Consider the following 23,126-nt stretch of genomic DNA (forward strand, 5'->3'; position numbering starts at 1 on the left):
GAAAGCAACTGGAAGATGCTTTAGTACCGGGATAAGTAGGCTGGCAGTATATCCTCCCCAGTCTTCTTGCTACAAAATATCCTACATAGTGTTCCACATGCCTCTGCTCTTCCTGCTTCATAGTTATCAGGAAATTCACTTGAATCAAATGTGGAATTGGAAGTCATGGTGTCTGTGGACATTTGTGATCCTTTCCGACGAAACTCCATGCTAGCTTGGGTTGCTATAGCTGGAAAGAGAAAAAGTAAGAGTTTTTATTGTGTTTGTCAACATATAAAACAGGCTCATGGGATCCAGGACACAAAGATCACGTCAAATTTAGGGATTATGATGAAGCTGCCAGTTCACTGTATTTGAATCACTGCCTCTGTTTAATAACCTATTTCAGGGTATTTGATTTCTTCCCTAACACAGGAATGATATTAATTCTTCAGACCCTATGTATAAGTATATTCACCCTCAGCATTGCGTACTGAGAAAAAGTACACTTATGCTGAGTATGTGCGCATCAGTCCAAATCCCTGCGTTGTGCGCAAACAAAAAGATCCACCATACCCCTCATCTCACTTCCTGCCTCCTCTTCCCCTTTAGAAAATTAGACATTCTAATTTCCCTTCCCATCTCCTAAGCTATCTTGTCACTATCTGAAGTTGTTCCATTCCCCTCCCGCCCCCCAAAAAAGCAGATGACTACTTTTATGCTTCCTGACTCCGATTTTTTTGGCTGCCTCTTGAGCACACAGCTACTCTGGCCCAGCTTATCCCTCTGGACTCTACTGTTGAAGTAAGTCCCCTGCCTATTTCCAGATGTCAGAAAGAGGACAGGACCCATCTCAGAGTGAAAGGGATGGCTGTGAGAGAGGTGGGACATGTCTGAAGGTGTTGGAGGGACCAGATTATAACAGCAACTTTCATCACACAGTGCCTGTAACTGCCATGGAAATCTTTGAAATTAGCCAGTCCTGGGTGTCAGCTACCAGGAAACTGGGCAGTTGCCTAGTGGCTACTTCATAGTATTAATGAAAGTTTTTAAATACTCTAGAAACATTTCTAAAACACCAAAATGACTTTGGATGGCCCCATGGACCTAACTGGGGTTGGTCATTCTTTAGTATTGTTTTCTTTTCCTGCAGAATATATCTGAAAGTGATATAACGAATGTAGTTTATGAATTCCTCTTAGAGATATTCCTAGCCCCTACGTTAGTGCCATGTGCACAACATAGAGAAAGCTAGTCACTTTGCTTGCCCTATTATTTCTTCTGGAGTGGCAGCCAAGAAGGATGTACTGGGTACTCCCTGGGCAACAGAAGAGCCAATTCCCTGTGGGATCCCCAAAGACTGGAACAGCACATTGCTTGTGATTTTCAGGAAAGGCAATCATGTGCCAGTATTATTTCAAAAACCATAGAGGCTGGTTTGGTTTTGTGTAGGAACACATCAGAATTCCACCAGTAACAGACACAATTTAGGGCCTGGGACACTGCGGGGGGGAAGTCAGATTTGCAAAGGGTGAGGAGTTTGAAGTTATACTAACATAAGTCCTGATTATGCTTTGCCAGTTACATTATTTCCAAATTGTATGGAGGGTTAATTTTTAGAAAGTTCCGAACAAAAGTCTTTACTCAGTTATTCTTTGTAAAATTCTTGGTGTAAACTATTTGATGTTTGTTACCTTAAAAGATTTTTTATGGCATAAGTGACAAATAAGCACAAATCTTTATGCATCTTCCCATGAGCCATTTGTGTCCTAAATAAGCTATCCAGCAATATAGTATAGTTGGGGGGGGAAAAAAAAAAACAAAAAAAAAAAACCACTACATGCACAATGCATACAAATCAAACATTAGGTCTGTATAAAATAAGCTTTAAGTTAAAAAACAAAACAAAACATGGTTAGTGCAAAGTCCTGAAATTCATGACATGATCACAGACTATAGTACATAAATGATGGGACTGATTCAGGCAGATTAATTTGCTTTTGCCAACAATCTTCCCCATTCAAAAAACATACACACAAAAAATTACTTGTCTTTCCCAAGTAAAAGTGCAAAAGCTACAAGAGACAATGACAATGACATTACAAATAAAAATATGGGATTATGTAAAAAGAAAAAAAACATGACTGCAATTAAGGAAAAGCTACTGGTTCCTACTTACAAGATTTATAAGAAAGAAGAATTTGGATAAAAGATGCTGCAAGATAATAGAAATAAAATGGAAAATCAAAGGACAGCAGTAGTTATAAAATACTTTAAAGATGGTGAAATTGTAATATAAAAGTTAAGAAGCTTTTAGCTTTTTTTAAAAAATAGATTAAAAGCTTTATGACATAGCAAGCTTGTTAAACACATAGGAAATTGGCATTCAGGTCCAAAATTATGGTTTTGAAAGTACCATGCAAAACAATGAACAAAGAAATCTACAAAATACTAATAACATTTAGTTTTGTTCATATTAAAGTACATTTGATCTTTAAATAAATGTATTAACCCATCCCAGCTCAAGCTGTGCTTCTCCTGAATTATGTTGTACATGAAGTATATTACAGGACTACACTAGTACAATAATCATCAGACTTGCTTACTTGGGGTGAACCCACATGGGAAAGTTACTTACCGGTAATGCTGCTTGCCCCAATTCTCATCTTTCCCCAACCACAAATTCTTTATACTAAAGTGTTATGGCTCCAGCTTCCAGGAAGCAAGACGACAAAGAATCCTTAACAAAGGCTATTATAAAATGTACAAGCCTGCCCACTTCCATCTCAGTCAAGAAACTTCCAAAGCAGAAATATACAGGTAGCAGAATAACGACAAAGATTCAACACCTTAGATGCAATTCCCAAGGAAAGGTGGAAGAGAGGGAAAACGTCAAACAATTACCAGGAAGGGAAAAATTACTTACCTTGTAAAAACTGCTTCTCTGAATATTTTGGGACAGATCATGAGCTGAGATGCAGTCCCTCAGTGCTATTCTGGAAACAAACAGCTGGGAATTCCCACAGCTGGACCCTGTCTCCTCACACCACATCCCCTGGAGTGCATGTTGAGGGCAGAGAGGAGCCAGAAAGGAGCATGGCTTGAGCAAATTCTGCCCTGTCTGAGACTTACTAGACTTTCTCCTGCGGGCAGGTTATAGATCCCCAGAGAATAAAAAAAGTGGGCCCTGAAGTCCTTTAATGTGTACAAAGATTCATCTGTGCTGTCAGCAAACAGTTAAGTGCCATCAAAAGAAAGGTCTTCGACCATATTCTGGACCTCCTTTGGAAATCTCGGGAGCTGAAGCAAGGAGGCCCTCCTCATAACTACTATCATAGAAATCAGAGTGGCAGTATTAGCAGCACCAAGAGAGGCCTGCAGAGATGGTCTGGTGAGCAGCTAGCAGTCTACAATTGCTCTCTATGTTCTGCTGGTAGATGCTCAATAAAGGAGTTCAGCTTGGTATTATTTGTATAGTTGTACTTTGCCATCGGTGCCTGGTAGTTGGTGATTCTGAATTGTAAAGCAGCTGATAAGTATGACTGTCTATTAAACAGGTCAAGGTGCTTATGATCTTTATATAGGGCACAGATTTAGAGTGGTGCTGCTTTCCATGTTTATCAACTGCTTCGACCACCAAGGAGTTAGGAAAGATACGAGAAAATAAAAATTCTGAGTCCTTAGAATGGACGTAATATTTCTTATCTGCTCTCTTGCACATGGGCAGAATTGTGGCTCGGGTGTGCCAGATAGTGGAGCCCTCCTGAACCTTGCAAAGGTTAACAGGCAGGGTAATTCAGGCAGATGAAGTTGTATGAAAGATATCAAGCAGCTTATGATGTGATTCTTTAACATCCTCAAGAGGGATCTGTAAAGAATCCACAACTCTCTTGGTAAGGTCCTGAAACTGCTTAAAATCATCAGCCAGAGAAGGTAGAGGTTGCATAACCACTTCATCCATGGATGAAGAAGAGGAGTTGTTGGCTGATGGAGAGACCTCTTTATCAGCCATAGCTTCCTGTTCCTCAGTGGTTTCTTCCTGAGGTTCTGGTCTCCTAGAGAGGAAGGGTGATGAAAGTTGTCTCTCTCCATCAGGTGATGTTCAAGGAGCTAAAGAATTGCTGGCAATACTGGGACCCCCGGTGGCCTCAATATGGCCAAGGAGGCGACGCATGTAGCATGGGTGGAGGCATCCATTGGTATGAGTGCTCATACCAACAAGATGGTGGTTGTGGACATTTCTCACAAGCGAGATCAATTTCCTCAGAGACTCTGAAAAAAAGCCTCTCCATCCCTGGAGAGGAGAGCCTTGGATAGATATTTGAGAAACCAAGGCATGGTCTTCATCAAAATCTTCCTCTTCCAAATCACTCTGACATGGTGGAGCACTGGAAGAAACATGAGGTAAAACTGTCCGTACTGGACAGGTATTTGGGGATCTAGAGGTCTTTGATACCGAGACCAGATCACAGCTGAGCAATAGCGAGCCAGGCGTCTCAGACACAGCAAAGTCTTAGGGAAAACTAAACTCCTGTGATACAGAGTGTTGTAGATACAGTGTTCATAGCCTGAGTCGAAGTAATGGTGACTGAGGGAGTTGACAGTACTGAGTCTCAAACACTCTGAGTGGAGTCCAGATGGGGCCTGAGTGGACATCTTCAGTATCGAGTGAGCAGAGACACCTGATGGCTTATCAGAGCCTGATAGTTTTAAGTCTTTAAGCTTAACAGTGCCCTGGTACCTGAGGAACAAGCAGCCTCGTAGGTATTGGGTAGGAGACTGATGAGTGCCGAAGTGGCTGGAGTCATCAGCAACTGCGACTTCTTTGAGGCAGATTCCCTACCTGGAGAACTCTATGCACGGTCTTCAGATAACTTACGAGAAGAATCTTGGTTCATCCTCTTAGTTGCCCTCAAGGAGTGAGGTTCAGAGGCAGCCAACTTATTCTGAGACTGGCATACTGGAAGGACGAGTCCCGCTTGCATGGATCAGAGGCTGGGCACAGCAAGCTCCCCATCATATGTAGTTGAAGTTTGATCTCCCTATTTTCTCTGACTCTAGATTTTAATTCCACACAGAAGCTGCACTTGTGGGAAACATGAGATTCCCCGAGGCAACGGATGCCCTGAGAGTGTCTTTCACTGTCTACACTGCAATTTTATAGCCACACAACCCAACCCTGCTGACCCGGGCTCTGAGACTTGGTGTCATAGGTTTATCATCACAGTGTAGACATACTACAAGAGGCAATCAAATCTCTCTGTCATTTAACCGACACAAGGGATATCATCCCACATGCACTAAAGAAATTTAGTCTTAAAAGATAAATTGTCGAGAGGGCTGGGTTAACATCATTACATTTTACTTGACACCTGGTCTGGAGAAGTCAGCAGAGCAAAGCTCTATTAAGAAAATAGACTCAGCCATGACTGTAGCACTCAGGGAATATCCTTTCAAGGTTTCCCAAATGCCCAAGAAAAACTCATTAGCAGCTGACATTACACAATTGAGGGGACGCATTTGTTCTAAGGCAGCCAGGATAGCAAGCCAAACAATTACTGAGATCCAATGCATCACCCATCTGGAGTTGCCAATCTGCTGCCCAGCATGTTGCATAAGAAGTCATACAGAATTCCTCACTGAATTTAATATTACTGAAGCAGTTACAACATACAGAGGAGAAATTAATATCTATTGTTGATCAGGTAATTAGCCACCAGCAGCTAATGGGCAGCTCTGCTGACACAAAGACGAACTGGACATCAGACAAATGAAGGAACAGTCCCTGGAGTGGGGACCTGCCATGTGATCTAATTCTAGAGAATGAGACACACAAAAAACTAACTTTCCCCACAAAGCAAGTGCCTGAATCTAGAACAGATCGCTTCTCCTTTACTCCAAGACTTCATAAAAGGAAGAAAGGAAAGTAAATCTTTTGGATGTATATTATGAAGCAATAGATCTTAATATTATCCATCTCTGATAAGAGATGGAAATTTCTAGCCAGCTGGAATGCAACTCAGTCCATTGAGTTCCTGCACTAACTGACACAGGACCCCCAAAGCACAAGAATCTTGGCTAGCCAGCAGACAAGTTGCTGCTTCTGAGTCAGAATGCAAGAGATCATGTTGAAAGATAGGCCTGAGAATGCAGTGTGGCAAAAGATCCTCCTGGGCCATGAGACTCTAGATGTACTCAGAGTCAGATGTACTCAGAATTATACAGAAGTTACCTTGAAGTGGAGTCTCATTAATACTCTTTGCTTGAAGGAAGACATGCCACACATACCCCAAAGCAGAAGCAGACAAGAATGGACTGCTTGAAAATAACTTATGAGATGTTGCAGGCTATACTCAGCTGTGCAAGGGGCACCATTGTAAGCCTTCCCAATGACAGCGAAGATTAATCTGAACTGGCAGAAAAGGGGCAGTGATTGCATTCATTGTGAATAAAGGTCCAAAATCAGAGACACAGAGCCCCTGAAAACAGAGAGGGTTCATTACATTTGGGTTACCTTGCCAGCTGCTGTGGTGGCTAGTAATCTGTCATTTAAACAAAGACTGCAGAGAGATCTCAGGTCAGGGAGGAGTTTGGAGGCTGGCTGCCTAAACAAGCAGAAAAGTCATGCCATGTTGAAGGAGCCAGATGATCTGTAGGAACAGCTCATGCTTGCCAAAGGAGGCAGGCTGACTCTAAACTCCCCTCTGGTCATGAGAAGGTTAGGTGGAAGGGACAGAGTTTTCCTGCTAGATCCTTAGAAGATTCTCTCCTGTTTGACCAAAGATGCTTTTAGCTGTGATCCAGCTGTGGAATCTGTAGGAAAGGTTATTTGCTTGCTGTCCAATCCTCCCCCTCCCTTTTTCTCTCCAACAGCCACATTTTTCTCATTCTTGCCTTCCCTATGGAACGAGAGAGAGTTAGAGAGAAAAATTAAAGCAGAGTCATGAGGTATGGAGTTCTAGGACAAGGAGACAAAGAACTGAGGGGAACGTTTATGGGCTGGCTCCTTTATACTGGCTATGACTGACAGCTCTTTGCCTCCTTGCTTCATGGAAGACAGAGCCTTAAAGACCATCACAAGGAATCTACCATAGGATGGGAGAAGAAGTGATGTGTGACACAAAGTTTAATAAAGGGATCCTTTTGAAATTGCCCATGTTCTCCAGGGAGTAGAATGTCAGAATGCACCTTGTTCGTATGGCAGGACATACTGTGTTGCTCTCTGGCAGCAGCCTCTCTGCTCGGGTACACAGACTCATAGCAGCAGCAGCGTGGATCTTGCTGCAATGGTGGAGGCTCGAGCTAACCACCCAAGCGTGGACCCAAAAGGTCAAGGAGGGCAGGGGTCTGAGCTTGGATGGCGAGCCCAAGCCTCTGCTGTTGCAACAACATCTATACTGCTATTTTTAGTGCACTAGCTTAAGCCCTGCTAGCGCAAATTTGTCTATCCGGGTTGGGATGCTCTCTCAGCCTTAGCTAGACAGCATTTGATTTATATGGGGCCTTGCACATGCTGAAGCATTCCGGGTGTCTCTCAATACAAATAAGGTAAGTATAGAATTCTGGAAAACAAAAAGGTCTTCAGGATCCTTTCAAAAGGGAAAGTTGTAAGTGTGACCATCTGAAGGATTAAGTACAATTTTAATGCTACTAGTGGTAATTTCCCCCCTCTATTTTGGTTACTTCAAATTCCCTCTATTCCATTCCACAAAGTAGGTATAAGTCCTTCAACCATCAGATGGAGACAGAAGCATAGCTCTGTGGTGTTACTCATCTATATGATGAAGACATCTGGCTAACACTGTGCAGCTAAGAGACCTCCTGAGCACTAAAAGGGTTATAAAATAATTAAAAAAAAAAAAACAAAACACAACACAACTATTAACATTTCTCCACTGATATCACAACAGGCATGAATTATAACCCATGTAGTTATTTAAGTACTAGCTCATGTGCAGACAAGTCATAAGCATATGAGCCACTGCGATGAACCAAAAGGCAAAGGCCCCAAACTATCAATACTGACCCAGAATGAAGAAGAGGAGGGGTTTCAGCAAGCTGGATTAATGTACAGGTAAATAGTCTGTAGGTGGCCAGCACAAAGCAAACTACCTGGACTTCCTGGCTGAGTCATGGAGCTCAGAGTCTTCATTCAGCAGGGCAGCAAGTGGAGAAGGGACTTTTTACTGACTTCAAGTTCAATACAGAACGGGTCAGAATCCAAATGCCTCGACATACCAAAGAGTATGTTCCAAATCTGTTTTGTTCTAGAGTTTGAATCTTTACCAGACGACTCCATTTCCTGGATTGCATTCCTTTTTATAGGAAGATGAGGAAGATAGATATCTCACCAGGCATATAGGCAAACTCAAGTAAGAAGCCATGAGGCATAGTGACTAGCAGTCAGTTCACGTGAAGGCAAACCACTAGAGCCTCGTAAGAGGCTGGCTGTTGTGGACTTAAGTCCATTTGTATGCAGGAGCTGCCAGGGCCAGACTAGTCACTCTTGCCCTGAAGAAAGATGGATCAGGCAACTATAACTCTGAAAAGGAAAGGAACTGTATTTTCCCTAGTATACAGGTCTTGGGAGTCTCAAAATCAAAAGGGCTGAGCCTGAAAAGGATTTTTATTTTCTGGGAGCGTTACATTAGCTTTCTCCTTAAAGGATATCACAACGTAAATAAGGCTGTCCCCAAGAAGGCATTCCTGCTTGTGTGAATGGGAGAAATGTACAAGTAGTGAAATCAAGGAATTGCATGGACTGAGTCTGACTTCCAAATTCAGGAAGTTTCTGCTCACAAACCAAACCTCTATCTTCCAAGCCACTGAGAGAAAGAGGGACACACTAGAAATAGAACACTATTTTCTATCTATCTGGGTCTTCATCAGGTGGCCCATCATCATTGTATCTTAAGTGCCTTCTTGCTAACAGAATCAGCAATACGTGTCAGGCAAAGGTTGGCCTCTTCCTGTAGGGCTCTGGAGAGCATAAAAGAGGGACAGAATTGACTGCAAAGCACACCATTCATGGGCAAAAAAAGACGGCGGTTAAAATTTCCTATCCAACTACACACAGGTCTACCTCAGCCATCCAGAGAGCTATGTCTAACTGCTTGAGACAGGAAACAACTGCAAAGTATCAGCCAGAAAGCCAAGTCCCTCCACTGGGGCACAAATATTACGATCTCCCTCCAATGGCATAGGACTTACATCCACTGGCTAGGCTAACACAGAGCAGCTTTGGAAAATGAAAGATTTACTTTAACCAAGTTACAATTTTTGGACGACCAGGTGTTTTAGTTAACACTCCAAACTATTCCTTGGTCAATCTCTCGGTCACTGACATTTCTCGATCTCTGACATTTCCTGGTACATAAAAGTAATTTGTGTGTAAGAACTACTTATAAAAACCCACGCAGCAAGAGCATCTGTAAGGAAGTGAGTGGAGTAAACATACAGCTCAGATGTTGTGCACACTGGAAAAAATGCACATTTTATTCAAAATTTCTCATACTATATTTAGAGCTACACCCTGTTCTAAGAGATCACCTGTAAACTTTTAAAATAGTCCAACTTAAGCAACAAATAGACCAAGCGGTAAATTCAATGTTTAAAGTGGTATGAAACTCCTGTTATTAAAAAGGGGAATGGTATTAGTTCACTCACCTGCGCATGCAGGTGTGAATTTACTCTTAAATTGTTCAGTTTCCTAAGCTCAGCCACTTCTCTCTCTCTAAATGTGTACTACCAGCTTGATTTTTTCAGAGAAACTGAAAACATATATTTCCTACTGAAGTCAAGGGACTCTGCAGGAGGACCTCTGAAAAATCAGGCCTTATATGCCTGACATATATATTTAGAATGAACACTGCAAAATTATATCATATCAGCTTAACACACCTAAGAACATATTTTCTGGCAGGACATGCATGGAAGATAGCCAGTTTAATTACCATTGAGTCCCACCTCTAAACCTAAACTTGCTAATACAAACCTGTCCTACCGGTAATGGATTTGATTTTTGCTTTAAGCCACTAAATCTGACCTATTACATGAAGAACATGTTGAATAGACCACCACCAATACAGAGAGCACTACTTCTGCAATATGTCATAGCTCAAACAGATCTAACCATAGAAACCAGGTACTCTATTACTGAAAATAAATCTAACAGGAGGACTGAAAACTACCAGTCTGTTGATGTGGTTAACCATCACTGAAAGGGAATAATTTTGCTTGAGTTTTTGCTTTTGTGAAGATGTAGAAATCCTGTTCTCCCATTTAAGGCCAAGTGAAATTACATGATGCAGAACGACATCTGCAATGATGCTGCCAGTCTTTTCATATGTGAATTTATTAAAACACTGCCATTATAAGAAAAAACTGTTCTTACTCAAAGTGATGCTTTGCCAAGACACAAAGGGAAACTCCCTCACTACACTGCATTTCTTTTGTTTAATAACAGTCTCCTATCTGACATAGTGGAAACTGACCGATTATCTAATTAGTAACATTTGATTTAACAAGTATGTACTATAAAGTCTAGGTGATATTTTATTTCTAAGAGAAAACCAAGCTCAAGAGAGAGATCTCTGCTGAGCTGCTAGCAAAGTTGCCAGTTTGGGTTAGTTCAGCTGGAAAGGGTTAACCATAATAGAGTGCTTTATCAGAGAGACGCGTTCAAGTTATTTATTTCTTTTTGATTAAGCAAATATTAATCTTGCAGGTAGGAAATGTCAGTAAGCAATGAAAGAGTTACATATATTTAGTCAGCAATATTTACCAGTCATGCTGCTGTCTCTATTTATTCCATTATGAAGTTTACAGTGAACGAATGCTGCATCAAATAACCATGATCCAAAGAGGTTCAAGATGCTGTTGACCTTTGGCCTGCGGGGAGCTGGTAGCGGTCGAGGCTCAGAACTAGTCTGGTTTGGGCTAGACAATGGAGAGGTGGAGGACGACGGCTGGTGCTGCACTTTTGATGTGTGAACAGTGCTAACCTATTTGAATAAAAGAAAAAAGTTTCACCCTATTAGAAATTTTGAAGGCAGTTTTATATTCCTTCATACACAGAAGCAGACCAAATGGAAAAATACTGAAGTACTAAGCATAACATCTTACAGTGCTGGTTTTCATTGTTGCCTTATTCACAGTCACGGCCCGATGCCTTCGGTTATGAGGTGGAGTTGTGTTGATAGCAGTATTCTGGGGCATGCTCAACCTATTTACTGGCGTGGGGGGAGCACTGTCTGACCGGGGTCGTGAAATGCCTGAAGAATAAAAATAAAGCAAATCTCAGTGCAAAGTTCTTTTAGAGCCCTATGGCATAATCGGTATAACTAGATATTAAGGCATTCTGTAAATCATTAGCATCAGAGATTCCCCCAAACACCAGAGAGAGTTAAAAAAGCATCTATCATTCAGTATTAGTAGAGACTGACAATTGGTCCAGAAAAGCATTTGAGTTAAATCTACATGACAGACCACTGCTTATCAAAGGTGAGCAAACACCCACATGAGCACCCAAGAAAGTGGAGGAGTGAGGGTACCAACAGATGGTAGAAGGGAATGCAGATGGTTTGTAGAAAGCCACTTTCTTTCTAGTCATGTGTTTAGAACAACCAATTCACTTTTACTCTACATAGAAAGGTCTGAATGAAGCTAACAAAGGGCAATCCACTTCAACCCCCACTTCAATAAAAAGACCCCGCCCCCCAACGTCTGTCTTAGAAAATGTATTGGGAGATCATTGTGGGATAGAGTGCTTAGTTTCTCTGCAAACCACAAAGATTAATATTTTTAAGACCAATCTAAGAAACCAGGATACAAGGCGAAAGTGTGCTGCAAGATTCGGGGTGGGGGAGAGATTAACAATAGGCTTTGGCAGGGCATTTAAGAACATAAGAATGGCCCTACTGGGTCAGACCAATGGTCCATTTAGCCCAGTATCCTGTCTTCCAGCACTAGCCAATGCCTCAAAGGGAATGAACAGAACAGGGTAATCATCAAGTGATTCATCCCATCATCCAGTCCCAGCATTTGGCAGTCAAGAGGCTTAGGGACACCCAGAATATGGGTATGCATCCCTAACCACCCTTGCTTATATTGATGGATCTATCATCCATGAACTTATCTAATGTTTTTTTGAACCCAGTTATAGTTTTGGCTATCACAACATCCCCTGGCAAAGAGTTCCACACGTTGACTGTGCACTATGGGAAGTATTTCCTTTTGTTTGTTTTAAACCTGCTGCTTGCTAATTTTGTTGGGCAACCCCTGGTTCTTGTACTTTGTGAAGGGGTAAACAATACTTTCTTATTCATTTCCTCTGTGAGATGCTTAAGATATTGAACCTGTCCAGACACTAATCACAGAAACAATCTACCAATATTTTCAGGACAAAGAGAAAAAGAGTTTAGTTACCACTATCATGGTTTATTACCCATATTTAGTTGGAATATTTTTTTAAAAAATGATGTTTCAGGTGGGTAGTCTAAGGCTCCATGACCGCAGAGGAACTGAAGAATGTAAAAGAAAGCTATACAGAAGTAATATTGTGTATTTGTAGTTAGCCCACAGGCTTCTGCTCCGAATCCCAAAGTGACAACCCTATTTTCTGCTGGGTACAGCATTCCAGACTGTGATACATAACTGGAAGCAGGGAGCTACAGTTGGTCCTTATTCACTTTCACCTCTGACCTTTCACTGTGTAGTCTCTCTGACACTAATGGACAAAGCAGTTTTGCTAGGTTACTCGATCGCAACAAAAGTCTCAAGACCAGCCTCCCAATCTAAGCCAGGAGTTAGCCAGCCCAAAATCTGATTTTCCCCATTTGGGGAGAATCAAATATGTGGGAGCAGGCTTAGAAATGCACAAATCAAGCACTATACTTTAAAGATCCATCCCTTCATAAATATTTATACCAGTGAAGCTTCTTTTAAGATTAAAATGTGAATTCTATATCTGCACTGTTCAACAACTTACAATAAGTCTGCTGTGTAGAAGGTCACTAATCTATTATTTACAAGGCAGTACCAGGTTATTAATAGACATTTTTAGCAAACTGATAAATTATAAATTTTTCGCATGTAACATATTAAAACTAAAATCAGCTCCAGGACATTTCCTAAATCAGGGCAGGAAAACAGTGCAGAGAGTCAGGAATGCAAGACTTGGCAACCTTATCTAGCCCAGTACAAACTGACAAGGACAGTACTTTCTTTATTTTCAAGTACTTTTACCCTGAAAATTCATCCTAACACAATATGTACTTCAAACCCTTAGTCACTGAGTAATGTATCAAGAGTGTATTTAAAGTATATATGAATCTAAACAAATTCAAAAGTTTAACCCATGTAAAACTGAAAGGACAGTGGCAGTTAGCCAGTGTGTAATGTGACACCTCTGCACTTCTGCCTGCACTAGTGCAACATGTAGCACAATACACAAAGCAAACACAATTTACACAGTGTTGAGAGGATTATTAATTTTGTAATTACAAAGAAGCAGTATTCTGTATTAAGCAAACTAACTCAAACAGTCTGTTTGAACTTTACACTTGATAGCAGTTAAACAAATTGTTTAAAGGGACACTACTGGCAGGATCCCAGGAGCATGATGAACCTTGTTTTTTTCCTATAAATGTTTAAGGGCACCTCTTTCATACCGGAACAAACTTGAAAAGAGTCTATATACAAATTATCAGAAGGGTAGCCGTGTTAGTCTGAATCTGTAAAAAGCAACAGAGGGTCCTGTGGCACCTTTAAGACTAACAGAAGTATTGGAGCATAAGCTTTCGTGGGTGAATGCCCACGAAANTCCAAATGCATCAACTTTAAAAATATTTGTATTAACAACATGTTTTCTGTTTTACATAATCTTACTCAGAATTACTACGGATTACAACATTTTGATCCCTAAGCTATCGCTGCTGCTTATCTAAACTTCAGTGAAGTCATAACATTGCAATTGTGCTGCAATAACCATGCTAAGAATGATGTCATAAATGAAGAATTATGACCTCACTGCAGGATCTAATGGAAGCTGGGCTTTGAGGAATGTGGACTTTTTAAAATCAAAAATAAGTTTAATTCTGGTGGGGAACACAGAGTGCTCAAAGCCACTTTCACTTTGTATATAGCAACAGAGGGTCCTGTGGCACCTTTAAGACTAACAGAAGTATTGGAGCATAAGCTTTCGTGGGTGAATGCCCACGAAATGCCCACTTGCATCTGATGAAGTGGGCATTCACCCACGAAAGCTTATGCTCCAATACTTCTGTTAGTCTTAAAGGTGCCACAGGACCCTCTGTTGCTATATACAAAGTGAAAGTGGCTTTGAGCACTCTGTGTTCCCCACCAGAATTAAACTTATTTTTGATTTTAAAAAGTCCACATTCCTCAAAGCCCAGCTTCCATTAGATCCTGCAGTGAGGTCATAATTCTTCATTTATGACATCATTCTTAGCATGGTTATTGCAGCACAATTGCAATGTTATGACTTCACTGAAGTTTAGATAAGCAGCAGCGATAGCTTAGGGATCAAAATGTTGTAATCCGTAGTAATTCTGAGTAAGATTATGTAAAACAGAAAACATGTTGTTAATACAAATATTTTTAAAGTTGATGCATTTGGAAGTTTGTTCCAATGTGAAAGTTTTACTCTACATCTGTTTGCAAAGTCACTGCAATTTATGTATAATGTTTTAAACATCAAATACTTCAGAGCTTTGTTTAAAAGCAAAACAAAACAAAAAACTAGCCCCGTGACCAGCCCCCTGATAAACCAATGGGTAAAGAAACTGGAACAGATTTCAATTTTAGATTTCTTCAAGGCTATAGTAAATAGTTAACATTTTTAAGTCACCATACCGTAACAATGTCCTTTTAGCAAATTCAAATATTTCTTCTTATACAAAAATTGAAACAACACTATTACAAATAATGACAGAATACTGCAGCTTTTACAACATGGTTTGGTACATCAGTATTAGTTATCAACCCTTCTGCCCAGATTCTTGCTACCAAAATGAGTGCAACAAGAGTCAAGACTTAATACCATATCTGGGTAATCTTTCACACCCACTGTTCGTAAAGGCTGCAACTCCTAGAGAAGAAAGAAATTAATTTGCTGCTTTCTGCAATATACAATAGAAGCATTTAATAAAGCCATTCTTTAGAAAATGAAATATATGCTCATTGAATTATGTTTGCAACAAGCAACATGCTAGTGAAAATGGATTAGTAGTATACAAATATTACATGTTAATATAAACAAGTATTACTAGTCAAAAGAATATTCGTTGCTTTATAAAAGCAGTGTGGCAATTAAGATTTTTCTTTTTATTTGAGGGAACTAAACTGTCCAGGTTCCTTCAAAGGAGGAAATGTAAACTAGGTAGCATTATGTTAAAGATTAACTTTTTTTTCCTGAGCATAGTAGTGACATGTATTTATTCTATAGTCTACCACAACCTGTTTTATCAGTTCAGACTTCTGGAGTCATAACAGATTATTTGTTTGTTAATATTAAAAACGTCAGTCAAAAAGTAGAGAAGGGGCAGTAAGATCTGAAGTACAATATAGCACACAGAACTCTGAGGAAGTTTTAAGTCTAGATAAACCTTCAGGAAGTTAAGAGGCATAATGCCTAATACTTCAAAAACTCTACATAAATTATATAATGTTACCAAATAACATTTTTAAACCTGAGGGCCTAAATTAGACTCCTAAGAGGCACCTAAATAAAAGTGGCTCATTTTCCACCAATGCTGAGCATCTCATGGACTTCAACGATTATTAATTTGTATTTGCAATAGCAATACAATCAAAGACAGTGCTTCATAGTAATAAGCACTGAGCCTCAAAGCGCTTTATAAATTAAATTGTTGGTACTCAGAACCTCTGGAAAACAAGGTGACTTAGCCCTGTTCTACACCGGGGGGGGGGGGGGGGAAATCGATCTAAGTTACGCAACTTCAGCTACATGAATAATGTAGCTGAAGACGACGTACTTAGATCGACTTACTGTGGTGTCTTCACCGCGGTGAGTCGACTACTGCCTGCACCTCTCACAGTGGTTGAATACGGGAGTCAATGGGAAAACGCTCAGGGGTCGATTTATCGCAACCCCCACTGGATAGATCACTGCCCGCCGATCCGGCAGGTAGTGTAGACATACCCTTAGAGCAGTGGTTCCCAAACTGGGGTTCGTGAACCCCTGGGGGTTCACGAAATGTTATAGGGGGTTCTCGGGAAAAAATTCCCTAATGGCGGACAGAGCTGCCTTAGGGATCCCGGGCAGCACGGGACCAGGAGCCCGGAGCCCCTGGACTTCCAAGAGCTAAGCAGATCAAAGCAAGCACATCTATCACACTGAGGAGATTTAAACTTCAAGACTCCTTATAAGAAATGGAAAGGGAAGTGGATATTTTTTGCTGTTTTTAAAATTAAATAGGCAGCTAGTATTGTTTTTAAAATTATTATGAAGAACAAGTTTAAGCTTTGTTGTAACATGTGTTGTTTGCTTGAACTGCTCATAGGGTGACCAGATGAGATAAAGAAAATACTGGGACACCGGGTGGGGGGCAAAAAAAAAAAAAAAAGCCGGGGCAAAATATCAGGACAAAAGTTGCATCCCGACCGATCTCTGGGACAAACAGCTCAAAATCGGGACGGTCCCGATTTTATTGGGACGTCTGGTCACCCTAACTGCTCAAGACGTGAATGCTTGTATAAGAGGAACTCTTTGAGTTGGCTTCTTAGATACCTTCATGCTGTTTCACATCTGATACTCCTTGATGAAACATAGGAGCCTTGTCTTATAACAAGCTTATTCAAAGTGATACAAGCTACGAAAGTGAGATCTTGGAAGAGTGTTGCCATTTTCATAATGTAATAAAAATACTGTAATGATAAATAATTAATAATAAATAGTGTGTAATAAGCATGTCATAAAAACAAATTTGATATTTGCAAGATCACTGCTTTTATCATTTATTCTCAGGTAAAGGAGAAAATCCCTGGAAATATTCTTTTTTAGGAGGGGGTTTGCGAGACTTGACATTTTGGTGAAAGGGGTTCACAGGTTGTTAAAGTTTGGGAACCACTGCCTTAGAGGCCTGATTTTGGAGGCCCAGTTTACCAATCTTGGCCATATTGTATTAAGCCCAGCTTTTCAGAACTGTGTACACATTTGTAGGATGATTCACGCAAATGTAATAACTATGCACATAACTGGCCAGTTAGAAGTCTTATTTGCCATTTGCAGGTAAATTCGCTGTGAGAATGTGTGCAATAGCGTTAGTTATGCATGGAGGAAAACAAAACAAAAAACAAACAAACAAACAAAAAAACCATGCACACAATTCTGAAAATCCGGACCTAAAAGCATAAACAAAGATTACTTGAAGTCTTGTATTAAATTATGACAGATAGGTGATGTTCTAACTATACACAAATAAGTGGAAAGATTACCTAGGAACGCATCCACTAAACAGCTGATCCCACGCATGGCACGAAAGAATATATGAGGCAGATGTTTAAGGCAGGGATACTGATTCAATTCTTGAGTCATTCCACTCACATTCAGAAACTGCTCCTGAAATTTGGGGGTAGAGCTTATAATGGCTGGGTTACTCAAATCCACTGGATTACTATTAAAAAAAACAAAAACAAAAAACAAAACCACCACCACATTTTAGTGTACTCGTAGCAGCTAAAATCTTAACACCCAAACATGCAACCTTTGATAGTCATATAGTGTGTGTGTGTAACTTAAGAAAATTTAAAAGGACACTCAATTTAAGATGGTTTGGTTTTACAAAACTAATTTCTTTGCCAACACCTTAGATAATAAGAGAATTGTTTCTGGTTATTCTCTCAGCTTGGACAACTGAAATCAGTTGCACTTTCAGAGTCTTAATGCTACAACATTTTGGTTTTTAAGGCTGCAAGAGCATGCTTTCAGATGTTATAATTATTTTTATTATAATTTTTTTTAGAAAGCATTTAGAAACATTTCTACTGACCTGAAGTTTTATAAAAACCTGTTTTTATAAAAATCAATTATAATCACGGTCAGTGAATGGAGCTACCATCTCAAATTAAACCTGGTGAAGATCTAGAGAATACATTGTAGATAACAATCCTGCAATTGCAGAGGGATGGATCAGTTACAGAGAAGGTCTTTTCCATCCAGATTCTGACTAGCTAACAGAACCTAACACTGGGTAAGAGTCGTAGCCCTCATTAGGGTATTTCTTCAAAAATGACGGGCAGTGAATAAAATATTGAAATTGAGCATTATAGAGCAGTGACCAAATCTAATGCTCTGCTTTGTAGAGGGTTGAGATGGCACTTAAGAATACTTAAATTGCTGCCATCAGATTTCAGACCTGCTAAAGAAAACCTACAAAGGAAAAATTTGTGCCTATTTTTTTCCCCCCTTATGATTGATACAAAACCCTTAAAAGCCTGTCGAGGCTAGAAGAGTATGGCAAATGGAGGACTAGTCCAATGGTGACATCAAAAGGACCAGGAATGAGAGGTGAGCAATTGAAAGGGAGTGGGAAAGGGAAAGGGATTTTTAGTTTGTAATAAACAAAAACAGTTTTAACAGTAACACCTATATAACTGCAATAACTAGTTAACATTTTAGCTACAGGAAATTTTTATTTAAAGATACAACAGCCATTCATAAGATATCATAGTTCACAAGGAATGCCTAAAGATTCTTTAACTAAACCAATGCAGACCAAACCTGACATATTTGGATATTTCTGATTTAAAAAACAAGAAATACACATATTGTAACAACCTTCCAGGTCGTCATCGATAAACGGTTACTAACCTTCCGTAACTGCTGTTCTTCAAGATGTGTTGCTCATGTCCATTCCAACGCACCACGTGCACCACCGCCGGAAAGTTACCCCTCAGCGGTATCTGTGCCCTCATAGCGCCAGTATACAGGGGCCTGTCACCCTGCCAATTCCTTCTTGCCAGCTAACTGACAGAGGCGCAGGAGTCTGGGATGTGGAAGGACATGAGCAACACATCTTGAAGAACAACAGTTATGGAAGGTTTGTAATCATTTTTTGTTTTTTTTTCCTTCAAGTGCTTGCTCATGTCCATTCCAATGTAGGCGACTCCCAAGCAATTATGCAGGTGGAAGGTTTGGAGTTCATTAGCATGCTGACAATCTCTGGCTTGTTGGATGATGGCATAGTGTGACACGAACATGTGGACTGACGAGCAAGTTGCCGCTCTACAAATACCCCGATTGGAACTTGTGCCACGAATGCTGCCGACAATGCTTGAGCTCTCGTAGAGTGGGCTGTCAACTGAGGATCTGGGAGCTTTGCTAGAGATCATAGCATGAGTGGATACAGAAAGTGATCAATGATGACATTCTCTGGGCTGAGACTGGCTGGCCTTTTGTTCTGTCAGCAATGGGTATGAATAGCTGGGCAGTCTTCCTAAAGGGCTTGGTCCCCTCTACACAGAAAGCAAGCACACGCCTCACATCCAGTAAGTGGAGTCTCTGTTCCTCTCTTTGTGTGTGGATTAGGATAGAAGACTGGCAGAAAGAGGTCCTGGTTACTATGGAATTGACAGACCACCTTTGGTAGAAAGGATGGGTATGGCCACAGCTGTACCTTGTCCCTGAAGAAGACCGTATACAGTGGCTTGGAGATAAGAGCCTGGATCTCTGAGACCCTTCTGGCAGAAGTAATGGCGACTAGGAAAGCCACCTTCTAAGACAGATAGAACAGGGAGCATGTTACCATTGGCTCGAATAGATGTCCTGTTAGCCTAGTCAGCACCATATTGAGATACCTGTGGGTACAGCCGTTCACAGATTGACTTTGAGAAGACCGACCGGCCGGCCGCCCACCCAAGGGTGAAATGCAGAGATTGCAGCTAGATGGATGACCCAGTCAGACCCTCCTGCTTTAAGTGAAGCAGGTAATCTAAAATGAAGGGCAGTGATGACTCAGTAGGTGAAACACCCTTCTGCATCGACCAGATTGAGAATCTTTCACTTTGCCAGGTAAGTGGCCCTAGAAGACTGCTTCCTGCTACCCAAGAGCACTTCATGAACCGGCCCTGAGCAAGCCCATTCTGCTGGGTTCAGCCATGGAGCTTCCATGCTGTGAGGTGGAGCGATTTAAGGTTTGGGTAACATAGGCGACTGTGATCTTGAAAGATCAAGTCCAGAAGTAGTGATAGGGTGATGGAGGTGTCCGTCGAGAGATCTAGGAGGGTGATGAACCAGTGCCTGTGCGGCCAGGCCAGACCTGGCCCATCAGGATCAGCCCTGTCCTATCCCTTCTGACCTTCAGGAGGACCCTGTGTATGAGAGGAGTGGGAGGGAATGTAGAGAAGACCTGGTCTCTGTGAGCGAACCCAAACGGTGGCCTAGGAAGGAGCAGAACTGAAGACACTTCCTGTTGTACTTCACTGCGAACAGATCTACCTGGGGAAATCCCCATCTCTGAAAAACATGACGTCTGCACGAATGGACCACTCGTGATGGTTGGAAAAGGATTTGCTGAGATGATCCACTAACTTGTTCTGCGACCCTGGGAGGTAGGAGGCTTTGAGGTGAATGGAATGGGCTATACAGAAATCCCATAGGCACAAACCTTCTCACATAGGGGAGAGGAGCGAGCACTGCCCTGCTTGTTTATGTAAAATATTGCTGTTGTGTTGTCTGTGAGGACAGACATGCAGTTGCCCTCCAGATGCGGATGGAAAGCTTGGCAGGCTAGGCACACTGCCCGCAATTTTCTCACACTGATGTGCAACTCAAGTTCCTCTGGGGATCAATGGCCTTGAGTCCTGAAGGTCCCTAGGTGAGCCCCCCATTCCATCTCCGATGCATCTATGACAAGAGACCTTGACGGTGGAGGTCTCAAGAACGGGACTCCTGCACACACCGTCTCCAGGTCCAGACACCAGAGGAGGGTGGAAATCACCAAACAGGGGAAAATGAGACCACCTTGTCCAGGTGATGCCAACCAAGACTGGAGAAGTCTTAATTGCAGTCTTGTGCATTGCACCACATGGGTGCATGATGCCACATGCCCTAGAAGCTTTAAGCAGTTTCTTGCTGTAGTGATGGGATGATCTCTCAGGCTCTTTAGGAGTGCCTCTATAGCTCTGAGCTGACTCTCTGGGAGAAAAGCTCTGGCCTGGTTTGCTCCTATAAATTCTATTATTTGAACTGGGGAAAAAGTGGATTTTGCATATTTGTCGACAGCCCCAGGTCCTGAAAAGTTGACTGTATCAGTTTTACATCTGCTTCCATATGGCCCCTGGACCAATCTCTGACACCAGCACCCCTTGTCTCCTCAGGAAGGCTGCAACAACTCTCATGCACTTCGTGAACACCCATGGAGCTGCTGACAGACCGAAATGGAGTACCGTAAACTGGTAATGTCTGTGGTTTACCACAAATCGTAAGTACCTTCTGTGCCCTTGAAAGATAGCAATCTAGGAATATATGTCCTTTAAATCAAGGACGGCGTACCAGTCCCCTGGATCCAGACAGCGGATAATGGAGGCCAAGGAGACTATGCAGAACTTCAGTTTCTTCATGAACCTGTTGAGGTTTTGCAAATCCAACAGTCATTCTGAGGTCGCTGTGATGCTGTATGGAATATGAGAGACATTTATAAGACTATTGATACCAATATTATAAAATTGTACGGAATCTGATCAGATATGCTGTGTAAGGTATCCGTGAAAATGTTATGATTTGCCAAGTATGATAATCTTGTTTATGTGTTTGTATCACCTTTGTTTCATGAGTTATAGATATGTATATCTGTATTTCAAACTTGTTCTGTGCATCTGGGTGACACCCCAGAGAGATAGGCTAGGCAGTGCTGATGCCAGTTTGATGGCCCATCAAGGGTTCAGCTGTACAATGAACCCACTGAAAGGAGCCAGGGAATACACTTTAGGAGTCAGCAGGACTTGTAGGGGCATGCCTATGGACAGAGAAGAACTCTAAGGCTTTTCTATGTGCTATGAAGCTTGTGTTCGGGACACAGGAAGTACAAGCCACATGGCAAAAGGAATATAAAGAGCAGCTGCATTGTCTCAATTTGGTCTTCATTCCTGTTTCTTACCTCTGGAGTAACTTTCCTACAAACAAAGCGCTGAAAGACCTATCTAAGCTATGGATGTATTCCAGAGGGACTTTCAAGCCAGCAAACTCACCAATACTGCTAAGAACCTCAGAGATGGACTTTGAAGTCTCTGTATGTATCAGAGTGCTTTATCACTTAACAATTCTCTTCTTGGTTCTCTTATAATATAACACTAAAGGGCTGATTGGCAGTGTGGTATTTTGGGGAAGATCCAAAACTAATATTGACCTAGTAACGTGGCTGACCCTTTGGGGTCAAAAGAACATTTTGTAGATGTGAGCAAAGTTTTTAAATAACTTCTCACTGTACTGGACCTAGGTGCTGATTGGGAGCCAGAGAACTGGAATGCAATAAAGGGGGCAGTATGATTTCTTTTTTTAGCTTCTCGATAATCAGTGTGGGGGATCAGTAGCACAGTTTGTGACTGGTTGGTGAGTTTAACTTCAGTGTTAACCACCAGTTTTGGGAGTGTCTGCACTCTTCTGCAGCCTGCCCTGACCTTGGCATTTTCAGTGATGGCTGCCCCAGGCACCCCGGGTCACAGTCGCCACTGGTCTTTGGGATTAGGAAGTAACGGGAGTAGAACCCTCAACCCCTTAGCACTGGTGGAAACTTCACCACTGCTCCCATGGATTAGGAGCAACTGCACCTCTTTGGCTAGAACAGTGGTCTCCGAAGTGGGGTGCACAAGAGGATCCTTGGGGGTGCGCGGCAGGAGGATCTTTTTTTTGCGCTTCGGCAGTTCGGGTGGGAGTCTGAGCGGCTTTTTTTTTGGCGCTTTGGCAAAAACGGTAGAGCCAGCGCAGCAAGGGGTGCATTTTTATTTATTTATTTTTTTTACTGGTAGGGGTGCGCGATCAAAAAATTTGGAGACCACTGGGCTAGAAGTCTCTCATGAGAAGGGTCCCTGAAGGAGGACAGGGAGGGTGAGAAGGAGGGGAACAACTGAATTGAAGAGCGTATCCCACTTCTACCATGCACAGCACC

The 23,126-nt window shown here is 41.6% G+C and overlaps 1 protein-coding gene across 6 annotated transcripts in view; it reads right to left on the reverse strand.

Annotated features, from left to right (window-relative positions):
- The window catches only part of RALGAPB (Ral GTPase activating protein non-catalytic subunit beta), a 135,483-nt gene that overhangs the window by 76,065 nt on the left and 36,292 nt on the right, over positions 1-23,126 (reverse strand). For 2 of the 6 annotated variants that reach the window (XM_034788059.1, XM_034788058.1), the window contains exons 7-12: positions 17,458-17,636; positions 15,041-15,088; positions 11,104-11,252; positions 10,763-10,982; positions 2,159-2,194; positions 28-229 (exon numbers count right to left, since the gene is read on the reverse strand). In XM_034788059.1, the coding sequence (XP_034643950.1) occupies positions 28-229; positions 2,159-2,194; positions 10,763-10,982; positions 11,104-11,252; positions 15,041-15,088; positions 17,458-17,636 (834 nt within the window). The remainder of the gene's footprint in view (positions 1-27; positions 230-2,158; positions 2,195-10,762; positions 10,983-11,103; positions 11,253-15,040; positions 15,089-17,457; positions 17,637-23,126) is intronic. The other 4 variants (XM_034788063.1, XM_034788062.1, XM_034788060.1 and 1 more) reach the window with 3 other exon arrangements.

The sequence above is a fragment of the Trachemys scripta genome, chromosome 12 (assembly GCF_013100865.1).
Source record: "Trachemys scripta elegans isolate TJP31775 chromosome 12, CAS_Tse_1.0, whole genome shotgun sequence".
Lineage (NCBI taxonomy): Eukaryota > Metazoa > Chordata > Testudines > Emydidae > Trachemys > Trachemys scripta.